General features: G+C 43.0%; 1 protein-coding gene across 1 annotated transcript; it reads right to left on the bottom strand.

The window, feature by feature from the left end:
• Positions 1 to 2,103: 2,103 nt before the first annotated feature.
• Positions 2,104 to 12,736, bottom strand: LOC121639890 (gastrula zinc finger protein XlCGF8.2DB-like). Its single transcript, XM_041985484.1, has 4 exons — positions 12,577 to 12,736; positions 3,907 to 4,650; positions 3,108 to 3,234; positions 2,104 to 3,023 (listed from the first exon to the last, which is right to left on the bottom strand). Exons 2-4 carry the CDS (start codon positions 4,594 to 4,596, stop codon positions 2,845 to 2,847), a joined length of 996 nt encoding a protein of 331 aa, XP_041841418.1. The 5' UTR covers positions 4,597 to 4,650; positions 12,577 to 12,736; the 3' UTR covers positions 2,104 to 2,844.
• Positions 12,737 to 23,469: the final 10,733 nt, after the last annotated feature.

Consider the following 23,469-nt stretch of genomic DNA (forward strand, 5'->3'; position numbering starts at 1 on the left):
AGACTCTTTACTTTTAAGTTTATACATAAATGATTTGCTTAGCAATTGCAAAAAAGCTACATGACAGATGTATGCAGATAACATTTATGTTTCTGCAAAACCCGCTGAGATCATAGCAGAGATACTATCAAAGGATACTGTCTGCTGTGTCAAACTGCTAACAGAACTATAAAAAGAAAGTCTTAATCTCAATTACTCTTATGTAATTTATATTTTTATTGTCTTTTTATTTATTTTTCTTTTTGTGTACGGTGACCTTGGGTGTTTGAAAGGTGCCAAGAAATAAAATGCATTATTATTATTATTATCTGTTTTTCTGTAAAAAATGAAAATTTCAGAGTAAGGTCAACAAGTTTAAAGTTTTACGTTTGACTTTAGATTCATCCATCCATCCATCCGTCAGCCGCTTATCCGGGGTCGGGTTGCGGGGGCAGCTGCCTAAGCAGGAAAACCCAGATTTCCCTCTCCCCGGCCGCATTCACCAGCTCATCCGGGAGGGATCCCGAGGCTTTCCCAGGCCATCCGTGAGATGTAGTCCGTCCAGCATGTCCTGGGTCTTCCCCGGGGCCTCTTTCCGGTGGGACTTTCCCAGAGCACCGCACCAGGAAGGCGTCCAGGAGACATGCTGACCAGATGCCTGAGCCACCTCATCTGGCTCATCTTGATGCGGAGGACTAGCGACTCTACTCTAAGCCCCTCCCGGATCACCGAGCTTCTCACTCTTTCCCTAAGGGAGAGCCCGGCCACCCTGTAGAGAAAACTCATTTCGGCCAGTTGTATTCGCGACCTTGTTCTTTCAGTCACTACCCACAGCTCGTGACCATAGGTGAGAGTAAGAACGTAGATCGACTGGTAAATCGAGAGCTTTGCCTTATGGCTCAGCTCCCTCTTTACCATGACAGACCAATGCAGAGTCCTCATCACTGCAGACGCTGCACCAATCTGCCTGTCGATCTCCCGCTCCATCCTTCCCTCACTCGTGAACAAGACCCAGTGATACATGAACTCCTCCACTTGGGGCAGGACCTCATTACCAACCCGGAGAAGGCACTCCACTCTTTTCCGGCTGAGGGCCATGGCTCGGATTTGGAGGTGCTGATTCTCATCCCAGCTGCTTCACACTCGGCTGCGATTCACTCCAATAAGAGCTTAAGATCACCACATCATCCACAAAGCGCAGAGACCCAATCCTGAGGCCACCAAACCAGATCCCCTCAACACCTCGGTTGCGGCTAGAAATTCTGTCCATAAAAGTTATTAACAGAATCTGTGACAAAGGGCAGCCTTGGCGGAGTCCAGCCCTCACCGGAAACAATTCTGATTTACTGCCGGCAACCAAGCTCTGACACTGGTCGTACAGGCACCGGACAGCTTGTACAAGGGGGTCCGGCACTCCATTCTCCCAGAGTAACAGAGGTGCGGAACACAGCCCACTTGGACTCAGTGTCCACCGCCTCACCCGGGACATTGTTGAAGCTCTGCCGGAGATAGGAGTCGAAACTCTTTCTGACAGGGGACTCCGCCAGACGTTCCCAGCAGACCCTCAATACATGCTTTGGTCTGCCAGGCCTGACTGACATCCTCCCCCACCATCTGACCAAACTCACCACCAGGTGATGATCAGTTGACAGCTCCACACCCGAGTGTCCAAGACATGCAGGAGCAAGTACAAACTAGATCATCAAACTGTGGCCTTGTGTGTCCTGGTGCCAAGTGCCTCCATGCCACACCTCCAGGCCTGGCTCCAGAGCAGGGCCCCGGTGACCCACGTCCGGGCAAGGGAAACCTGGGTCCATGATTTGTCGTCATCATAGGGGTGGTTTTGAGCCATGCTTTGTTTGGGCCCTCCCCTAGACACCTGTTTGCCATTGGTGACCCTACCAGGGGTATAAAGCCCCCGACAACATAGCCACTAGGATCATCAGGACACGCAAATTCCTCCACCACGGAAGGTGGCAGCTCACGGAGTTGATTTTAGATTCCTGTGTTAGGAGACTTTGTTAGGACATGTTGGGAGACTTTGCAAAACTGTCAAAACAAACCAAATATGTTTCTGTTAAGCCTATACATATCTCTCAAAGCAATACAGTGGTTAATGCAAACAATATTTTCTCATTTATCTTATTGTATAATTGTTTGGGGCCAAACAAACCACAATCACACCCCTAAGGTCACTGTTAAACCAACCATTAAAAATACTGGATCAAAAATCAGTAAGATGACATCATTTTATTATCCAGAGAAAACAATTGACTTCTTAGTTTTGATAGATTTAGTTTTAGTTCAGAAAACAGATCTTTAAATCTTTAAATATAAATAAGTTTGCCACAGAAATAGTATAATAAATAAAGTCAGAGTTAGGATTACAGATGTAGTAAGTGAAAACTGTTGTATAGCAAGACATCAAACAACATTTAGTCAATGATCTTTTTCAGTAATAGGTATAAAATGCTTTACCATGTGAACTCAAGAAATTGACAGAACTCAATGTTTTAAACACACATACAAAGAAATGACAGAAACTGAAATAGGTCTTTAAACATTAAAAGCAATAATTCTTGATCACACTCAAAGATGCATGTATTGTATGCATGTAGCACACACATACGCATGCACACATGCAAGCACATGTTTACATACACAATTCACCCCCCAATTTACACCCTTAGTAGACTGATACCTCTGGACAAAAGACACTAGGAAAAGGAACATATGTCAAGTGTCAGGAAGTGCAGGAATCAATCAGCATTGTCTGCAGCTGGATTCAACTCAGTCAGAAGCTATCATGGAAAACCCCTCTGAAGTTCTTCTAATCAGTACATTTCTACACTGTAAACAACACGTCTACAGATTTGCAACAAAATCCTGCAACTGTGCCTCCTTTACGTGGGCACGGATGTGTGCTTTTAAAGAGAGACGCCACCTAAATAATTCACCACAAACCTCACAGGGAAACGGTCTCTGTCCTGTGTGGATTCTCATGTGCTGGTTTAAGGTTGACTTGTGACTAAATCTTTGTCCACATTCATCACAGCTGAATGGTCTGTCTCCTGTATGGATTCTCATGTGTCGGATTAAGTTTGCTTTTTGACAAAATCTTTGTTTACATTCATCACAGCTGAATGGTTTGTCTCCTGTGTGGATTCTCATGTGTTGGTCTAAGCTTGTCTTTTGACAAAATCCTTTTCCACATTCATCACATCGGAATGGTCTGTCTCCTGTGTGGATTCTCATGTGTTGATTTAATTGTGTCTTTTGACCAAACCTGTGTCCACATTCATCACAGCTGAATGGTTTGTCTCCTGTGTGGATTCTCATGTGTTGGTTTAATTGTGTCTTTTGACAAAACCTATGTCCACATTGATCACATCTGAATGGTTTGTCTCCTGTGTGGATTCTCATGTGTAGGTTAAAGTGTGTCTTGAGACTGAATCTATGTCCACATTCATCACATCTGAATGGTCTCTCTCCAGTGTGGATTCTCATGTGTAGGTTTAAACTTGTCTTTCGACTAAATCTATGTCCACATTCATCACATATAAATGGTTTGTCTCCTGTGTGGATTCTCATGTGTTGGTTTAAGCTTGTCTTGTGACTGAATCTATGACCACATTCATCACAGCTGAATGGTTTGTCTCCTGTGTGGATTCTCATGTGTAGGTTTAAGCTTGTCTTTTGACTACATCTATGTCCACATTCATCACATATAAATGGTTTGTCTCCTGTGTGGATTCTCATGTGTTGGTTTAAGCTTGTCTTGTGACTGAATCTATGTCCACATTCATCACAGCTGAATGGTTTCTCTCCTGTGTGGACTCTCATGTGTAGGTTTAAGCTTGTCTTGTCACCAAATCTATGTCCACATTCAGCACAGTTGAATGGTCTGTCTCCTGTGTGGATTCTCATGTGTTTCCTAAGATTAGTTTTATGACTAAAGATTTTACAACAAACATCACATCTTACTGTTTTTTTCTCAGTGTCGACTCCTTTCTGGATATTTACATTTTCTGTCACTTTAAAATGTTTCTTGCTATTCAAACAGCTCAAAAATCTTTTTCCTGAATGGTGTATTAAGTGTTTCTGGAAAGATTTCTGGTAGCGAAACTCTTTACCACATTCAGAGCAGCTGAGGGATTTTTTGGCAGCGTTACACTCCACATCACTGTCTACACCCGACCCATGTCCCCTGTTGTCATTCCAGTCTTTATCATCATCTTCCATTTTAGGTCCAAAATGTGATAAATGTTTCATCTCAGAGGAGTCTGAAGCCTTCCTGTGACTATTTGGTTGCAAATAACTGTTTGGGTCTGGGTTACTGGTTAGTTCTGGTCCTCCACAGTCCTCTCCATCAGTTTCTGATTTAATCCATTTAGCTGGGTTGCTGGTTGGAGCTTCTACCTCTGTGTTGCCTTCAGTTTGGGTTTGATGAAGATGGGCTGAATATGACCAAGGCTGAAGTTCTTTATCATCATCCTCACTCTTCAGAGGAGCCATCATCATTGGTAAACCGATGACACTCTCCACCAGTCCATCATCAACAGCTCTCCATCTTGACTGAGCCATAGTTTCTCTTGTTCCTGCTTGTCCAGAATCCATTGACAAGGAACCCCCCCGTAATCACTAACAGCTGCTGCACGTCTGCAGGACACACTGAAATAAAAAAATAAAGTTGTTTTTAAAGACCATGCAGCAAAAAAATCCCCACCTCTTCCCCTCAGAACTCCAAAGTCACACCTTTAAAATGTCAGCATGCACAATACCTCAGTCAACAAGAAGAGTTGAGTAAAATATTAAGTATTGTTGCAGAGAAGAAATTGTTAAAAATAAAAGCTTTTTACCACCTCAACTTTATCCCTTGATCAACAAACACAACATAACACTGCAGCAAACAAGTGGTCAGAGGTCCTAACAAATTCATGTCAGTCAAAAAATTGGGGGTTGCCTGTGGGCTTTTGGGGCCCTAGGCCTTAGCTCTGGCAGCCCTTGATGGCACATTAACACGAATCACGCCTACTGGCAATGAACCAAGCTATCAATCAACACATGGCGCTAACCTAGCCCCAGCCTGTTGTAGCAGCTCTGGGTCTTTTATTAAGTACAATGGAGAGATGCTTTTCTAATGGATTGGGCAATTCTCACTCATTTTAAATGCACTCGAGTCTCTCTGGATTACTGGGAGCCATGCCTGCAACTCCGCCGGCATTGTTTACACCCGTGACCAGCTGATGGCCCGGAGGTACCCACCATTCCCGAGAAGCTTAAAAGAAAAAGACTGAGGCCATGGAAACACTGCGTGGAGCGTTGGAGGCTACAGACTGGGACTCTCTGTATGAGCAACATGGTGAGGATATTGATGGCCTGACTGTGTCTCTGAGAACATTGGGTTCTGCAGTGACAACATCTTCCCTAGTAAGGAGGTTCGCTGTTATCCAAACAACAAACCATGGGTAACCAGTGACCTAAAGGCCCTTCTTAATGCGAAGAAGATGGCCTTTAGATCTGGGGCCCTAGCAGAACTCAAGCGGGTGAAAAAAGGAAGCTTAAACGTGGCATCAGGGAGAGCAAGGACAACTACAGAAGAAAACTGGAGCACAAACTGGAGGAGAACAACATCAGGGAAAGTCTGGAGTGGGATGAGAGAGATCACCGGCTTCCAGAAGAGAGGTGGGGATGCAGCTGAGAGGAATGTGTATTTTTGTGTATTTTGTATACTATACCGGACTGCTATGACAACTTAATTTCCCCTTGGGGGATTAATAAAGCTCTCACTCGCTCTGTCTTTATCTAAAAGCTCCTGACCCAAGTAAGTCATCAGAGCAACGTCAGGTCAAATGGCTTCCAATCAATAAGAGGGAAGTATGGAAGCAGTTTGATGAAGATGTGAACACCATCCTGGAGACAGCCGCCAAAGGGGATGCAGACAGGAGGCTGAAGTGTATGACACTGTCAGCCTGGGAGCAGAGAGGTTTGGAGTGGAGGAGAAACATCGGGCCAAGACACCCTATGTTAAGAAAGCTAGGGCAGGGGAAAAAAAAAATCAGCCAGCTCCGCCAGGATCTTCGTTGCCTTGAAAAGCAGTTAAAGCAAGCTGCTTTAAAAGACCATTTTAGGGAAGAAGCTCATCACACTTCGAAGGGCAGAGGGCCACAGGTGCCGCGCAAGAGAGAGGACCAAGAGAAGGGCATCCTTTATTGCAAACCCCTTTGAGTTCTCAAGAAAGCTACTTGGGCAGAAGTTAAGTAGTCAACTGTCGTACACCAAAGAGGAAGTCGATTATTATCTCCATAACACGTACTCAGATGGTGAGCAGGAGAAGGACCTCGCTGAGTGCAAGATCCTGGTAAGGCCCACAGCTAAAACTGATTGTAGTGACCTGAACTTGAAGAAGGTTCTCGGCAACTGGATGCAGTGGAGTAACATAAAAGGTCTACAAGAGGTGCCCCAACCTGCTGAAGCAACTTTGGAAGATCTTGCGAGCAGTGTGGAGGAGAGGGAAGGTTGCTCAGCAGTGGAGATATGCGAAGGGGGTCTGGATTCTAAAAGAGTTGCCTGCCGCCTGACAGAGCACCTCTTAAAGAACCAGTACCTTGACACGTCGGTGCAGAAGGGATGGATAGCCCAAATCCCAGGGTGCCTGGAACACACAGGTGTGGTCACGCAGCTTATCCGAGAAGCACGGGAAGGCAGAGCGGTCCTATATGTTGTGTTGCTGGACTTGAACAATGCTTATAGCTCCATACTACACGAGCTGGTTTCAACTGCCCTAGTTCGCCACCACGTCCCAGGAAAGATCAGAGACCTCATTCTTGACTATTACAACAACTTCAGTTTGGGGCGGTAACATCAGGATTCCACAAACTGGAAAAGGGGATAATTACCAGATGCACTGCATCAGTTGGCCTTTTTTCTTTGGCGATGAACATGCTGGCCAAATCAGCTGAGCTGGAATGCAGAGGTCCGCTGTCCAGATTAGCTGTCCGCCAACAACCAATCCATGCATTCATGGATGATCTTACAGTAACCACAACATCAGTTCCAGGATGCACTTGGCTGTTGGGAGGTCTAGAGAGGTCTTAGTGCATTTCCTAACCTTAAGTTAAACCTAATAAGTAGGATACATTATATTGTTTTTGAAAAAACCTGTCTGAGTACAATTAGCAAAAATCCTAGGCTAGGGATCACCAACTTTGGTCTTCAAGGGTTGGTTTCCTGCAAATATTGGATGTGTCCCTGTAGCAACACACCTGATTCAAATGAACGGGTCATTAACAGTCTTGCGCAGAACTTAACAAGCTGTGGTAAATTTGTTTTATTTGAATCAGGTGTTGCAGAAGAGAAACATCCATTACCTGCAGGATACAGATGGCGATCCCTGTCCTAAGCTATTAACATGAGAAACAAAGAAGCTTCATGCGGGACATACTGTAGCTACCTGGGGATTCTGTGATGATAAATTAACAAAATAAAAGGCAAATGCAGATTAAGTTTTTTGGGTGTGTCTGTTGGAAAAAGAAATGAAGAAAATACATTTTATTTAGTCAGATTACTTTTGTAAAGTTGTGTCATTTCTAATTTATGTAATGCTACTGCTAATTTTATGCAGATCAGCTGTTACAAAGAATTAAAGTTTTTTGTGAAGTTCATGTTTTGCAGAATTTGGATGACTTGATGCATATGTATGCAATATATATGCAATAGTGATATGTATATGATTGTAGTATTTTTTGTTGGGTTGAAGTACATATAGTTAGCATTATGTCATTAATAATGGAATTTAGGCTGAAATATTCAGATCATCGCCAAAGCAAGTTTGATCATTTGGATTTTCTGCATACCATTTTAGATGTTTTGAGTCTGTTAGACTTCAATAGCATAATGAAAGTTTATAGAAATTTAAATATTGGAACATTTATCCTGATTTTAAACAACGTATCTATGTTCTGTTTATATTTGTTGCAATGTTTTAAATAATTTGTAGATATGTGTAGATGCTAAAGTTATGCTGTCATTAATGTATCAATGGAAAGTTACATGTATGCAAGTATGTTTTCTTTAAAATCTGACAGTTTGGATAGCATTGCTAAGGGATATTTAGATGCAGCATTTGGTCAACAAAAAAAGTGATTTTAATCTTTTTGTAATTTTTCTGAAAAACTGTGAAATATTTTTTTGCTCAGTTTATTTTCTTATCTAGAAATAAATGTTTGATTCCGGTGTCTTGCTCAGGGACACCTCGACATGAGATCCCGGGCCGGGACCAAACTGGCAACCCTTGGGTCACAGAATGACCGCTCTACCTATTAAGCCATGCTGCCGCTATGTGATCACTCAGGTCACATTTTTTATTACAAAGATTTACTTTGTTTATAAAAGGAGCAGTGTTATATTCCACCTGCTTCCCCCTTGCTAACCCAACTGTTCCTGCTGCATCCAAACATGAGCGGGGGAAACTGAAACACCAAATAATAATAAATAATTATTGTAATAAGGTTAGAATAGACTGAAAAAAAATCACATTTTTGTATTGTCAAACAAAAGTGAAACACACAAGTAGAGAATTTATAATTTAATCAAAAGTATAAATTAGTATAGATTCAAGTTAGAAAATATTTCCAACTAAACATCAGATTCTTCTGGTAAATGCAGTCAGGTGACGTCATTTTGGTCTGTCACATTAATTTTGAGTTTCTCTTTGAAAATCCAGCAAAATAAGTAATTTAATCAAACTTTATTCATATTTATTTATATTTGCAGAAAAATATTATTAGTGATTTTTGGAAGTGTTCCAACAAATATGTTAAAAAAATTGAAATTTTTTCTCCAGTAAATATCACCGAGTCACTTTTCTATTTAACCTGCTGTCTGACTTAACTTCTTCTACACTGGATCTTATAACATGCAAAACAGCATGTTGTGTAACAAAAACTCAGATATTGAAGCGTTGTACATGTGCATTCAAAAGTTTAGTGAAGATAAAATTTATTTCACCCGGATGAGGGAAATTTTTTTTTAAATTACATGAAGACAAAACTGAGATGATTCTGTTTGGTAGCAAAGAGAAGAAGGTCAGCATTGGTAAACACCTGGAGACTCTGGCTCTTAAAATCACCGACCAAGTTCGTAACCTTGGAGTGTTGATAGACTCAGACCTGACTTTCAGCAGCCACATCAAAGCTTCACTAAGAAGCTTTTTACCAGCTCAGAAACATCAACAGAATTAAAAGTTTAGTCTCCCAGAAAGAAATTCATGCATGCATTCATCTCCAGTAGGCTGGATTACTGTAAAAAGAGCATTAAACATCTGCAGCTCATCCAGATGTTGCTGCTAGTTTTAAACAGGACTAAGAGATGTGAACACATCACACCAGTTATAACATCTTTACACTGGTTTCCAGTTTATACTGGTTTCCAGTCAGTCACAAAATAGATTTTAACCCTTCTGATGGTTTACATCCCAGAACGGTTTAGGTCCAAAATTCATCTGTGATGTTCAGAGAATATAAACCTAGCAGAGCTCTTAGATCCAGAGACTCTGGTTACTAGTCCAGACCAGAGTCCAGACTAAGCATGGAGAAGCAGCATTTAGCTGTTATGCTGCAAACAAGTGGAACAAACTGCCAATGGAGAGTAAACTTTCACCAAATGTAGACATTTTAAAATCCAGGTTAAAAACATTTCTTTTTTCATGCGTCCATGCATGAAATCTGCACCGTAACTTTAACTTATCTTACTTTCAATCATATATTTATGATTTTATAGTGATTTTTTCTATTTGTTTTACTACTTCTTAATACATTGTAAAGCTTTTAATGTTTTATGTAAAGCACTTTGAACTGTCTCATACATGTACTATACAAATAAACTTGCCTTACCTAATATCAGTACGGTCAAATCCAGACACATTGTGGGTCAGGGTTGAACCTAGTCTCACCTATAAGGTACCAAAGTATCTAAAAATGGCTTGATTGCTGGCTGGAACGAACCAATCAGAGTAGGTTGTCTTGAACGTTCAACGTATCAATAAAAACAACATTACAGGATTGAGGCAGGTTAGAGGGAAGAGAAAGTTAAAGGGGTAGTGCACCCTAAAATTGTTTTTCTGAGCTGTAAACAACACAGTATTACTTAATTGTGATAAAACCTAAACTGTTGACGATAATAGTAGTCTTTTAAATTTAATTAAAAATTGGGATTTTGTGGTTAAAAATGGCTCATAACGCCCCCTACAGGGAAAACCAGTTTTTATTTTTTGTGACGTTGAGCTGTACTTGTGCTTCTGTACATCACAAGAAAATTTAACAACCACACAGCCCCTCCCTCCAGATGCAGGTAGGCGGGTCCTCGCCTTGCAGGCACAGAAGCCCCGCCCACCAACGCATACGAAGGGATGTGAACTTATCTGGTGTAGATCTGCTAGTTTCAGACTTCTATTCTTCCAGAGTTTCTGATTAGGTATTCCTGCAATGAGACGAATTAGGAGTGTAAAAGTAACATCGGGCTTTATTCTTTACCTGCTGATCCTCATCTGGCATCAGACAGCAGCTCAAATCATAACTTCCAGCAGCTGCCACAAATTGCCCTGAGTCTCCACAGCTTTCCAGAGCTGCTGGAACTGCTGACAGGCCAGCGTAATAGCGCTACGGCTCAGACTGATCCGCTGCAGGACCACCTGGTTCCTTTGTAGCTGAGGAGATTTAGGACGGGAAAGTCTTCTCAAAGATGCTCTGAGGCGTAGCTGCTTTGTGACGCCGAGATACTGTCTGTCAGTCATTTCTGCCTGTGCACACCGACCCGCTCACTCTCCACCCCCGATATACCTGACACCTCCCACCCCTGGCAGTTTCTGGCATTTTTTAAAATTTGCAACACTTAAGACTCTTCAAATCTGAACTGAAATATCCAACACAGCACCTAAATAAAAAAAACTGTTTTTGATTTATGAAACTTTTCTTCTATTTGTGATAATGAAAATGATAGTAATTGTATAGATGTTGCAAAAACTTTATCCATCTGAGGCATTTTGCATTTTCATTTACCTTTGATTTAGAAAAGAATGAAAAATATATGATAACACCTCAGACTAAACTAGACAGAAATGTTCTACTTAGGACAAGTTATGTAGAAAATAAACTGGTTATGTCTGAACTGGATCATGTGTGATTTTTTTAAGATAAAAAAGGAAGAAATGAGTATGTGACCTGTGAAACCTGACCTTTTCTTTTGTTTTTACAATGTTTACAGAAGGCCCTGTTTCTCATTCCTGACCTCCCATCTGTATTCAGACTGGACCTTTTTCCCCTCACTCCAATAATAGTTTATTTTGTATACATGTACATCTATACCCACCTTTCATAAATAGGTAGATAGGAAGATAAGTTGAGAAAATAGTCACTATTTCTGTAAAGAACAGCACAAAAATAATAACAGCATAATGCTTTGATCACTCTTTTTTGTTATACAGTAAGAGGCTTCTCTACATCACAATGGCTCTTGCATGAAGAGTCTAAAACTGTGTCCGAATGTCCACCCTACTCCCTAACCCCTCGTTCACTACATAGGGCTGCACTACATAGCACACTAAATAGTGCACTCATTGTCTTGGCGATTCGGACACGAAGCTGCCTATTTTTTCCTTGCCGCGAACCATGTGACTACCGTCGTCACCATGGCAACCACAACCCGTGTCAAGATGTCATTCCAAATCCGATCTAAAGTTGTGTGTAAATATTTTTATTCCTTATGTTGAATTTTATTCTTTGTTTGTTTGTTTATAGGTAATTTTGCGCAGCTCAAATTTTTCGCCTCCTTGTGCCATGTTGAGCTTCTGCCCACAATGCATTGTGGTCTATATTGACCCGTCTAGCGACCATCGATGCTCACTACTTTTCAAGATGTATTTTGGGTAATTTTGAGTGCTCTACTTTTTTCTTTCTGGACATTCGGACACTCTGACAAAATGGCGTGACCCCTATATAGGGCACTATGTAGGGAGTAGGGTGCACATTCGGACACAGCCTAAGTGTTGTAGTTTTCACAGGATCTGGTCTAATGTAGTCCAGATGCCAAAACAATATAAAATCATCCTAATGTGCATTTTCACAAAGTGAATAAAACTTACACAAATCAGAAACTGTTTTCAGTAACTATATGCCCTACAGGGTATTTCAGTCCAGATTGGAAGAGAATAAGTGTTGTAGATTTTGATCAGGTGCTTGTTAATAAAAAATTCTGTTGCCCAAATATGACGAATCGGAAACTACGAACCTGAAGCCAACTTCAGCTTTGTGACGGGAAGAACAGAATAACTCTTCCTCCATTATTTCAACACGGCCTGCCAGACATTACAGTATTTTAATTTAATCTGTGTTTTTATTTTTCTCAGTTCAGCAAAACAAGACTAAAAGGAAACATTTTCCACCGCAACTCAAAACCACATCAACCCCACAGAGCCACCACTCCGCCGCACCTACAACTGAACCTAACTAAGCACCAAACATCACAACCACTAAGTTCCCGGAAATATCACCACTTACCGATTAAAGCAAACACATCACACCAACATATGTAAATTCTCACCTCCCTTCCCGACGAGGATTCCCTCGATAACAAGTCTTTGTCTGATCCTTCTTCGGCCCTGTCGTTTCTCCCCAGCGAGCTGGTCTCCGCAGAGGACAGAAACCAACAATCGTCAGTATCCAGATACGTCGGAGTCTCCAGCTGGAGTTTAAACTTTTCATTAAATCATGTTGCAGAAATACATTCAAACGAAGTGAAGCGGGTCCAAGAAATCTGCTGTCTCTGCCTCCACTTTGTTGTAGAGATGATATGCTCGAGCCTGGCGGCTCTTCTTCTTCTGCAGTTTATTGGCGGTTGGTTAACAACGTACAGATGCGCATTACCGCCACCAACTGGTAAGGAGTGTAAGACGGGACAGGGAAAGGAAAAAAATGTCCTCTATTTTCAAGGATTCAAGGATTCAAGGAACTTTATTGTCATACCAGCTCACATTTACATGTTTATGGTACGAAATTAGAACTGAGGTCCCGGTTTGAGCCATAAGAAGGAGGGCAATAAGTGAAATATAATAAGACATGAAAAAAAAAATAGAAAGATAGGCTAAATATAAATAGAATATAAGCTAAATACAATAGAATATAAACAGCAAAATTTTTAAATAAAAATAACAGTAAACACTAAAGAACCCAGTTAACATGTGCAGCCTAGATAAATATGTGCAAGTATGTATGTGCATGAGGTAGTGATAGTCCAAAGTATAACACTTCTGATATTAATATTAGTGATATTGCACTTGTATGGACAGCAGGTAAACATGTAAACATGTGGACAGGAACTCCCCTGGGGGGGGGTAAAGTGTTTGCAGTGCAGGTCTGTTTGTCGGAGTGGGGGGGTGGATTCAGTTGGGGTGGGGATGGGGGGTGGGGGCAGGGCAGCAGGGTTTGGGCTGATGTTCAGAGGTGGGGAAGTAGGGTGGGGAAGGGTGGGGTAGGGTGGGGGGGAGTCTACAAGGCATGGCAGGAGTTCAGCAGTCTGACAGCTTCGGGGAAGAAGCTGTTCCTGAACCTGGTGGTCTTGCTCCTTATGCAGCCGCCTGCCTGAGGGGAGGGGTTGGAAAAGTCCATGTGCTGGATGGGTGGAGTCCTTCATGATGCGGAGGGCCCTCCCCCTGCATCGTGCTGTGTAGAGGTCTGAGGTGGTGGGAAGGCTGCTCCCCATAGTCCTCTGTGCAGCCTTTACCACCCTCTGCAGAGCCTTCCTCTCAGCGGCGGTGCAGTTGCCGTGCCACACGGTGATGCAGGTGCAGAGGACGCTCTCCACCGACAGTGGTAGAAGCTCCTCAGGACAGCGCTCCCTAGTCCGGCTCGCCGCAGCTTCCTAAGGAAGCTGGTGTGCTTTCCTGACCAGCTGGGAAGTGTTGGTGTTCCAGGTGAGGTCCTCGGTTATGTGCACACCCAGGTACCTGTAGCTGGAGACCACCTCCACAGCTACTCCTCCGATGTGCAGGGTCAGGGGAGTAGGGCGCTTATCCTTCCTGAAGTCCACCACCATCTCCTTGGTCTTCTTCACATTGATGCAGAGGTTGTTTTCTCTGCACCACTGCACCAGGTGTTCCACCTCCTCTCTGTATTCCGACTCATCGTTGTTGTTGATGCGTCCCACAACCGCTGTATCATCTGCAAACTTCACTATATGACAGCTGGGATGTCTCGCCGAGCAGTCATATGTCTGCAGAGTGAACAGGAGGGGGCTCAGCACACAGCCCTGAGGAGAGCCGGTACTGAGGGTGATGGAGGAGGAGGTGGAGTTATGGATCCTGACAGTCTGAGGTCTGTTGGTCAGAAAGTCCAGGACCCAGTTCCCCAGTGTGTTACTCAGACCAAGGGTGGAGAGCTTCTGCACCAGTGTCTGTGGGATGATGGTGTTGAAGGCAGAGGAGAAGTCCAGGAAGAGCAGGTGGGCATATGAGTTTCTGCTCTCCAGGTGGGTGAGGGTTGTGTGGACCACTGATGAGATGGCATCATCAGTGGAGCAGTTCTTTCTGTATGCATACTGATGTGGGTCCACGGTGACGTTGATGGAGTCTTTGATGTGGGCCATAACCAGCCTCTCGAAGCACTTCATGACTACCGGGGTCAGGGCTATGGGTCAGTAGTCATTCAGGCCTGTAACTGTGGGACACTTTGGGATGGGGACAATGGTTGTAGTCTTTAGACAGGTGGGAACAGATGCTAGCAACAGTGAGGTGTTGAAGATGTCCGTCAGCACCTCAGCCAGCTGGTGTGCGCAGTCTTTCAGTACACGCACTGGGATGTTGTCTGGGCCAGCAGCTTTGCGGGGGTTAATTCCTCTAAGGGTCTTCCTCACATCAGCAGTGGACACACAGAGGGGCGTGTCACCAGGTGGTGGTGTTAGTCTATTGCAGGGAGGGGGGGAGTCAGGGTCCTCAAAGCGAGTGTAAAACCTGTTTAGTTCGTCTGGCAGGGAGCGGTCTTTTGGACATTGTGCATCCTTGGTGTTGTAGTCTGTGATGCACTTTATGCCCATCCACATGCTCCGGGGGTCGTTGGAGGTGAGGTGACCCTGGATCTTCTGAGTGTATGTGGCTTTGGCCCTCTTGACACCCACCGTCAGATCTTTTCTTGCCGTTCTTAGTGCTGATGCCTCACCTGCCCTGAACGCAGCATCCCTGGTTTTCAGCAGAGCTCTCACCTCAGCATTCAACCAGGGTTTCTGGTTTGGGTAGCAGGTAACTGCCCTGGTGGTGATGACATCATCAGCACACTTGGAGATGAAGCCGAGGACGGAGGAGGTGTAGTCCTCTAGGTCCACCTCTCCCTCACACGTAGCTGCCTCTCTGAAGACCTGCCAGTCAGTGCACTGGAAGCAGTCCTGGAGCACAGAGGCTGCATCACTGGGCCACACAGTGACAGTCTTCTTTGTTGGCCTGATCCGTCTCAGCAGGGGGCGGTAAGCTGGCACCAGCAGGATGGAGATGTGGTCAGAGAGGCCAAGATGGGGGGCGAGGAAGAGCTCTGTATGCACCACGTATGTTTGTGTACACACAGTCCAGAGTGCTGTACCCTCGTGTGGGAATGGTGACATGCTGGTAAAACCTGGGCAGAGTGTCCGTCAGTTTCACATGGTTGAAGTCTCCCGCAACCACGTAAAGTGCCTCCGGGTGCGTAGTCTGCAGTGAGCTGATGGTGTCATGTAGCTCCTGTAGCGCTTCGTTAGCATTAGCACCCGGTGAGATGTAAACAATGGTGACGAACACCGTGGTGAACTCTCGAGGCAGATAGTGCGGCCGACATTTCACCGTCATAAGTTCTATCGCCTCAGAGCAGTGGCTTTTTACCAGTCCACAGTTTGTACACCAACCTTCGTTTATGTACACACATAGTCCTCCTCCTCTCGACTTCCCCGACCGGTGGTTGCGGTCCGCATGGAATAGCTGCAGGCCGTCGATCTGGAAGGCTGAGTCCGGCATGTTGTGGTTCAGCCAAGTTTCCGTGAGACAGAAAACAGCACAGTTCCTCATCTCTGTGTAAACATTCAGCCTCAGACGCAACAGGTCCACTTTGTTGTCCAGGGAGTGGACGTTGGCCAGGAAGAGAGTTGGAATTGGAGGCCTCCTCGCCTTCAGCTGGGCAAGCACACCCGCCCGCGTTCCTCTCTTTTGTCTCCGGGCACAACGCTTCCTTTTGCCCGCAGCGCCCCGTACTCTGCTGCGCCACTTTGTTGTCCTCAGGAGCCCCTGTCTCCCAAGTGCGGATTTCAGTCCTGGAGTTAAGGTCGTGGTAACCAAAATATCTCTGATGAGTGCGAGTTCGGTTGTGCTGTACTTCACATGCAGATTTTGCACAGAAGTAGTGCTAAAAGTGGTCTCTAAGTTGTGAAAAACAGCCTTTGTCCCGGGAGCTCGAGAAGCCGCTGCTCTACTGTGCGCCGCCATTTTCTCTTTATCATCCCTGTTTTAGATAGAAAATACATTATGATCAAGTGCGTACCATCTCCTGAGCTACTTTGTAAAATTTTAACGTTACTTTCATTGCTCAGACTTTATCTAAATTTTCTTTCCTTCCTTTCTGTCTCATATCTGTTCCAGTGAACCATTACATGTTCTTTAGTTTAATTTTGTTTGCAGTATGTACACAAACTGCATCATGTTGACCCATCATATACAGTGTAACATTAAGCCAAGTTTGTCCCAAACTCAGTCAACATATAACATTATACTGTATCCTAAATATCATCTCCCTGTACTCAGTAAAATGATCGTCCTTTAATTTCTTCCTCCCACTGTTTCTGCCATTGCTCCTTAATTTCATGTTTAATGAAATTTCTTACTTCCATTTTACCATAGTTAACTGTCAGACCAACATCCTGTTTCTTAGCCCTCTTATCTGCCCATTTATTCCCTCTTAGCCCAAACTGGCACTCAAAGAAAAGCCACTACTCAATCAATAAATCAGTCTTTATTTATAAAGCACTTTTCATACAATAATGCTGCACAAAGTGCTTTCCATGGTTAAAACAAGACAGACCCACCCCCACCACACACACACACACACACACACACACACACACACACACACACACACACACACACACACACACACACACACACACACACACACACAACCCCCTCCCTCCCCGCGTCCTCTCACATACCAGTATGTACAAGCAAGCATACACATACACACACATACATGCACATATTAAAAGACTAATGTGAGGTTGAGCACAGATGAGCCAGGTACTGATCCCATAATTTGAATTCTGTACAGTGTTTGCTGGATTTCAATATATATATTGTGAGTGTGTGTACACAACACTATATTAACTTATTTTGCTTTTAATTCATTGACATGATTATCGATTCTGTGGCCATATTTATTCATTTAGGTATTTATCTGATTGTTTAATAATGAATAAAACAGCTTTCCATGTCCGTCCGGTCTGACACTCTTTACCAGTAGGTCGCGGTAATGCACACCTCTGTTGTTTGCTCACCACCAAAAAAAGACTTTAGAAGAAGACGAAGAAGAAGACGACGAAGTCTCAAGGATCCGCTTCACTTCGTTTGAAGGTATTTCTGCAACATGATTTAATGAAAAGTTTAAACTCCAGCTGGAGACTCCGACGTATCTGGATACTGACGATTGTTGGTTTCTGTCCTCTGCGGAGACCAGCTCGCTGGGGAGAAAAGACAGGGCCGAAGAAGGATCAGACAAAGACTTGTTATCGAGGGAATCCTCGTCGGGAAGGGAGGTGAGAATTTACATATGTTGGTGTGATGTGTTTGCTTTAATCGGTAAGTGGCGATATTTCCGGGAACTTTGGTGTTTGGTGCTTAGTGAGGTTCAGTTGTAGGTGCGGCGGAGTGGTGGCTCTGTGGGGTTGATGTGGTTTTGAGTTGCGGTGGAAAATGTTTCCTTTTAGTCTTGTTTTGCTGAACTGAGAAAAATAAAAACACAGATTAAATTAAAATACTGTAATGTCTGGCAGGTCGTGTTGAAATAATGGAGGAAGAGTTATTCTGTAAAGAGTTACTTCCCGTCACAAAGCTGAAGTTACCTTCAGATTCGTAGTTTCCGATTCGTCATATTTGGGCGATTCTACTGATTTTTTCTTATCAACCAGCACCTGATCAAAATCTACAACACTTATTCACTTCAAATCTGGACTGAAATACCCTGCACGGCATATAGATTCCTGAAAACACAGTTTCTGATTTGTGAAAGTTTTATTCTCTTTGTGAAAATGCACATTAGGATCATTGAAATGAAATTACTGAAATTGAAATGAAATACTGTAATGTCCGGCAGGACGTGTTTTAATAATAGAGGAACAGTTATTATGTAAATAATTACTTCCGTTCCCTCTCGTAGTCCTCCTCCTTAACTTTCTCTCCCTCAGACCTGCCTTAACTCCACACACACATTCAAAGCATCACCTTCAGTCTGTCCTCCCAGAACATTTGAACAGGCAGGGGCGCCGCCAATAATTTGGGGTCCCGTGAAAGACAAGGACAGCCCCCCCATAAATATCTGAAACAAGATTAAAAGCTGCCATAAGCAGCAGATGGACAGAAAAATATTTTTTTAAAGCTTTGAAATAACTGTGTGAGATTAGTACAAAAATATTCATTTTTAAAAAATATAAAACCACTAAATATTTTAATTAATAGAAAATTATATAGGGAGGCTGGGGTAGGTGTAAATAAGCTTATGCTTCAACCTACTCTGTTTCGGACATGTTGGGTTTATATATTATTGTTTGTTGTGTTGTTTTCATTTTGTTATGTATTTATTTATGTTTTGTTTCTGTCTTGTTTTAGTTTCTTTTCAGTTTACTCTTTTGTGTTACTCGCACATGTTCAAAATAAAAAGCATAAGAGAAGAAGAGGAGAAAATGGAAATTTATTATTCATTTAATATTCTTACTTCACAATATGGAATCAGTATCACCATCTTAAATCTAAATATATGTAAAAAAAAATATACCATTAACCAATTAAACTTGCAGCACCTATCACGGTAGTAGACTTCTTGAACCTCCATGCCCCAGAGCTATTATAAAAAATATATAGACTATTATCTAAACTAAAAAACTAAAAATAGGAGGCTGACTTATCCAGTAACTTTAATAAAGATAAATGGTCACAAATATGTTTAAAAACCTTTAAAATGACTAAGAATTCAAATATGCAACTAATACAATTCAAAATTCTTCTTAGAACTCATACAGAACAAAGGATGTTCAGGGTGGGTCTGTCACTATCAAACATCTGCTCACACTGCACTAAAAACACGACTGACAACTATCTCCATGCCTTGTGGTCCTGCACACCTGTTCAGAGGTTCTGGCTTCAGGTATGTGTTGACATGTCAATGTGGTTTAAATGTAATATTGCTGCAAACCCCACACCGTGTCTACTAGGTGACTTGGGTGACATTAATATGGCAATTAACTCTGCACACATGATCCTTACGGTCTTATGCATCGCAAAGAAAACTAGCCTTGTGAACTGTGATTTTCTATTATATGTAATAGAGAGTTCATGAAAAGCATTACAAACTCCCGAGCTTTCCCTGCTACTACGCATTAAAATCCCCAGTACATGAAAAAACTGTTCACCTTAAATTACAACACAGGACCTCAAAATGTCATCTCTGAGCACCAGACTAAACATAACCAGCAATATGAGAATACAGTGATAATACGTTTCCACTAACCTAAGTCATATTGAACATCAAATTCTATGAATTTATGAATAACAATGCGCTTGATCAGTACACTGGAATAAACAAAATAAGACTGTGACCCCACTTATTCGAACTAAAACAAATAAGCTGGGAGGCCATGGTGTAAAAGCACAATAGGTATAACATACAAAGGCAAAATACGTTTAAACAAAATTTTATCACATTTAATAGATGCAAATATGTTAATGCAGGACGTCCGACAGAATGTACATGCATTGTTGTGACTTATACGACTGATATTACATCAATTTGCCTCTGAAAACTAATAGAATGCATTGGCAAAGAATGGGGGTTCGGGAGATTGTAGAGGGAGATGCGGGGTGGATGAAACTGAAAGGTTTCTGTGTTTATTTATACTGTGGGGGGGGTGGGGGGGGGGGGGGGATGTGTGCCAGGATGAGTGGGAGTATGCAAGGATATAGGTCTGTATGTGAAGTGGGGAGGGATCACATGTATTTGTGGAGGAGACCTGGGTGGGCGGGTGGTGCGCCATGTGTCTGGGCTCTTCCCCCTCCTGTCCTTCCCCTCTAGGCATGTGGTGGGTGGGTGCCTTCTGGGGTCAATGGCCTCTTATTGGCTGCGGTCGCTGGGTGGCCCTGGTTGTGGGGGACAGCTTCTCCTGGTCTGTTTTGCCCTGCATAAGCTGGGCCCAATCGCTTGGGCCACTTTGGATGTCCTGTGCTTTGCGGGGGTCAGCTGCTGCCGATCTTGGCCCTCCAAGGTCTGTGCCTAGTGACCGCGGGGGGTGTGACTATCTGGTAATTTGGTGGTTGTTGTGATGCATTTGTGATATGTTTCTTGATTTGGTTATTATTCAGGAACACTCGATTACTGTCAGCTCAGTTTTTTTCCCTCTGTAAAAGCTGTAGGAAATTCTCTGATGTGTTTCAATTCAATTTCAATGCCTATTGTTATTGTACAGGTACAACGAAATTAAGAAAATGTCAATATTTATGGTGTTGAATAATAAATAAATAAAAACAATACTAAAATAGATATAAAACATCACACACACAAACATTAACATTCTGCAGATATTGCACAATCCCTTGATATTGCACCAAGAATCTTGTTTCCAAAAAAACAAAATAAAAAAAAAAAAAAAAAGATTTTTTTAGTGTTGTTATTACTCTGGTATAAAAGCTGTTCATCCTGTTAGTCCGTGCTTTTAATGACCTGAAATGTCTGCATGAAGGCAGCAGTTCTAAGATTGGATATCCTGGGTGCGATGGGTCCATGAGAATAGTTTGAGCTTTCCTGAGACAGTGGGAGCTGTACAGATCTTCCAGGGAAGGTAGAGGGCAGCCAATAACCTTTTGGGCTGAAGTGACAAAACTCTAGAGCACTTTCTTGTTTGCAGCTGTGCAGCTGGAGAACCACACACAGATGCAGTAACACAAAATGCTCTCTTTGGAGCAATGATAAAAGGACACCAGCAGGTTTTGTGTAAGGGGGTTATTTCTGAGTATTCTCAGGAAATGCAGTCTCTGCTGTGCCTAATAGATGATGGCAGTGGTGTTGATCCTCCAAGTCAGGTCATTCTCTATATGAATGTCGAGAAAGCAGAAGTCTGAAACCCTCTCTACACAGTCCCTGCCGATGACCAGAGGCTGGGTGTCCATTTGTTTTCTTTCTGAAGTCTATAATCAGCTCCTTAGTCTTGGTAGTGTTTAGTGCCAGGTTGTTCTTTTTGCACCATATTGACAGCTGTGCCACTTCGATATGCAGACTCATCTGTTTGGAAGGATGGTGTTAAATGCTGAACTAAAGTCCACAAGGAGTAGTTGCACGTAGCTCCCCTGCTGCTCCAGGTGGGATAGTGTAGCATGGAGGGCTGTGGCTATGGGCAAACTTGTGAGGGTCAAACCTGGATGGAAGTTTTAAAATAATTTGGGTCCGGACCACCTTCTCGAAGCACTTCATGATGATAGGTGTCAGTGCTAATGGACAGTAGTAGTTCATAGGGCTGCACAATTAATCAGATTTTGATCGTCATCACGATTTTGGTGGCCACAATTAAATAAACCGGATCATCAACGATATTTACATTAAAAAATGCGAGCTCTGCTGCATGCATCTCTCACACACATTCTCAGCCAGTAGTTTGCCAACCACCAGGGGGTGAACGCAAGACCAAGGTTTTATTAAGCTGCCTAAAGAACAAGGGTGCATACCTTTTACAGTTGGCAGCTAGTTACTCAGTGTTGCCAACTTTAATATATTTAATATATATATTAATATATAATATATTTAGCGAGTTTTCAGTCGCCTCTAGTGACTTTATTCGAAAAAGTGACTAGCAATAAATCTATAGAATAGAATAGATAGAATAGAAATACTTTATTAATCCCTTCAGAGAGCCCTCAGGGAAATTTGGGTACCAGTAGCAATACAACACCAACAGTAAAGCAGGACAAGCACAAGACACAATATATACAAGTACAAAGCAAAATAGAGGCAAATAGAATGCAATAAATATAACAATAATAACAATAAGATAAGTTAAATAAAACAATATAAACAAGCATTGCACACAGTAGAGGTGGTACAGATTCCCAGTTCGCTATTGCACGTATAAGTTATTGCAACTGTTTGTATGGGTAAAAATTAATAAAGAACTTATTGTGCATGTGTTCTATCAGGCGGACTGCACACCTCCCTCTCCCCCCTCCTTCTCCCCCTCCTGCCTAATGCAGAGTTGTACAGTTTGATGGCTCAGGGGACAAAGGAGTCTCTGAGCCGGTTGGTCCTACTCTTGGGGGGGAGCAGCCTGTTACTGGTCAGGCTTCTCTGTGCACTGATGACAGTGTGCAGAGGGTGACTGGCATCATTCATTCTAGCGACTTTTTCTGATATTGGAGACTTTTGGAGACTGATATGAAAGAGCATATAGTTTACTCTTCAATGAGGAGCGGGTGCTGCACAGACCCCTCCCCTTTTGACGGAGAGGGGTCTGAAGAGGCTTGTTCCTCACGCCTCTGTTTCATGACCAGGCTGAAAATAAAATGTACAAAGCTGCTGCTATCTAATCCCGCGCTGGCTTACCGTCAGATATTCGGAACACACAACTGTTCATGGTGTTTAACTCTCTTTTATCTCCACCACCTGCACAGCCTCCCATTGTGCTGACTGCAGAAATGTTTGCTTCCTGCTTCACTGAAAAGGTTGCTACCATCAGTAACCAATTCACTGAGCCTGACCAACTCAGCCTTACCAAAGCAGCTACCTCACTCTGCTCTTTCCGCCCTCTAAATGAGGACGAAGTCTCTAAACTTCTAGTCAGCTCAAAACCCACGACCTGTCCTCTTGATCCTGTTTGCTCTGACATCCTGCAGAGCATTTTACCTGTTATACACAGTCTATGGTAAACCAATTATTGCAGTCAGCAAAGTTATCGAGCTCATTTTTTCTTACCATGCAATTAATTGACTTATTCCTTATTGTGACAGGCCCAGTTCTGCAGTTGTTGAGAGGCACCTTCGGGCCACGTTTTCACTGTTCTAGATGTGGTAGGAGCAGTTCTCCTGAGGAGGGTGTATGCCGGTATAGGTGGCAGGGACAAGTGGTCGGACTAAGCCAAGTGTGGTAATGGCTTTGCCCTAAAGCCCAGCTTGATGTTCAAATAGACCTTGTCGAGTATGTTTTCTCCCGTAGTAGCACACTTAACATGCTGGTGGAGTTT

This window comes from Melanotaenia boesemani, chromosome 5 (genome assembly GCF_017639745.1).
Source record: "Melanotaenia boesemani isolate fMelBoe1 chromosome 5, fMelBoe1.pri, whole genome shotgun sequence".
Taxonomy (NCBI): domain Eukaryota; kingdom Metazoa; phylum Chordata; class Actinopteri; order Atheriniformes; family Melanotaeniidae; genus Melanotaenia; species Melanotaenia boesemani.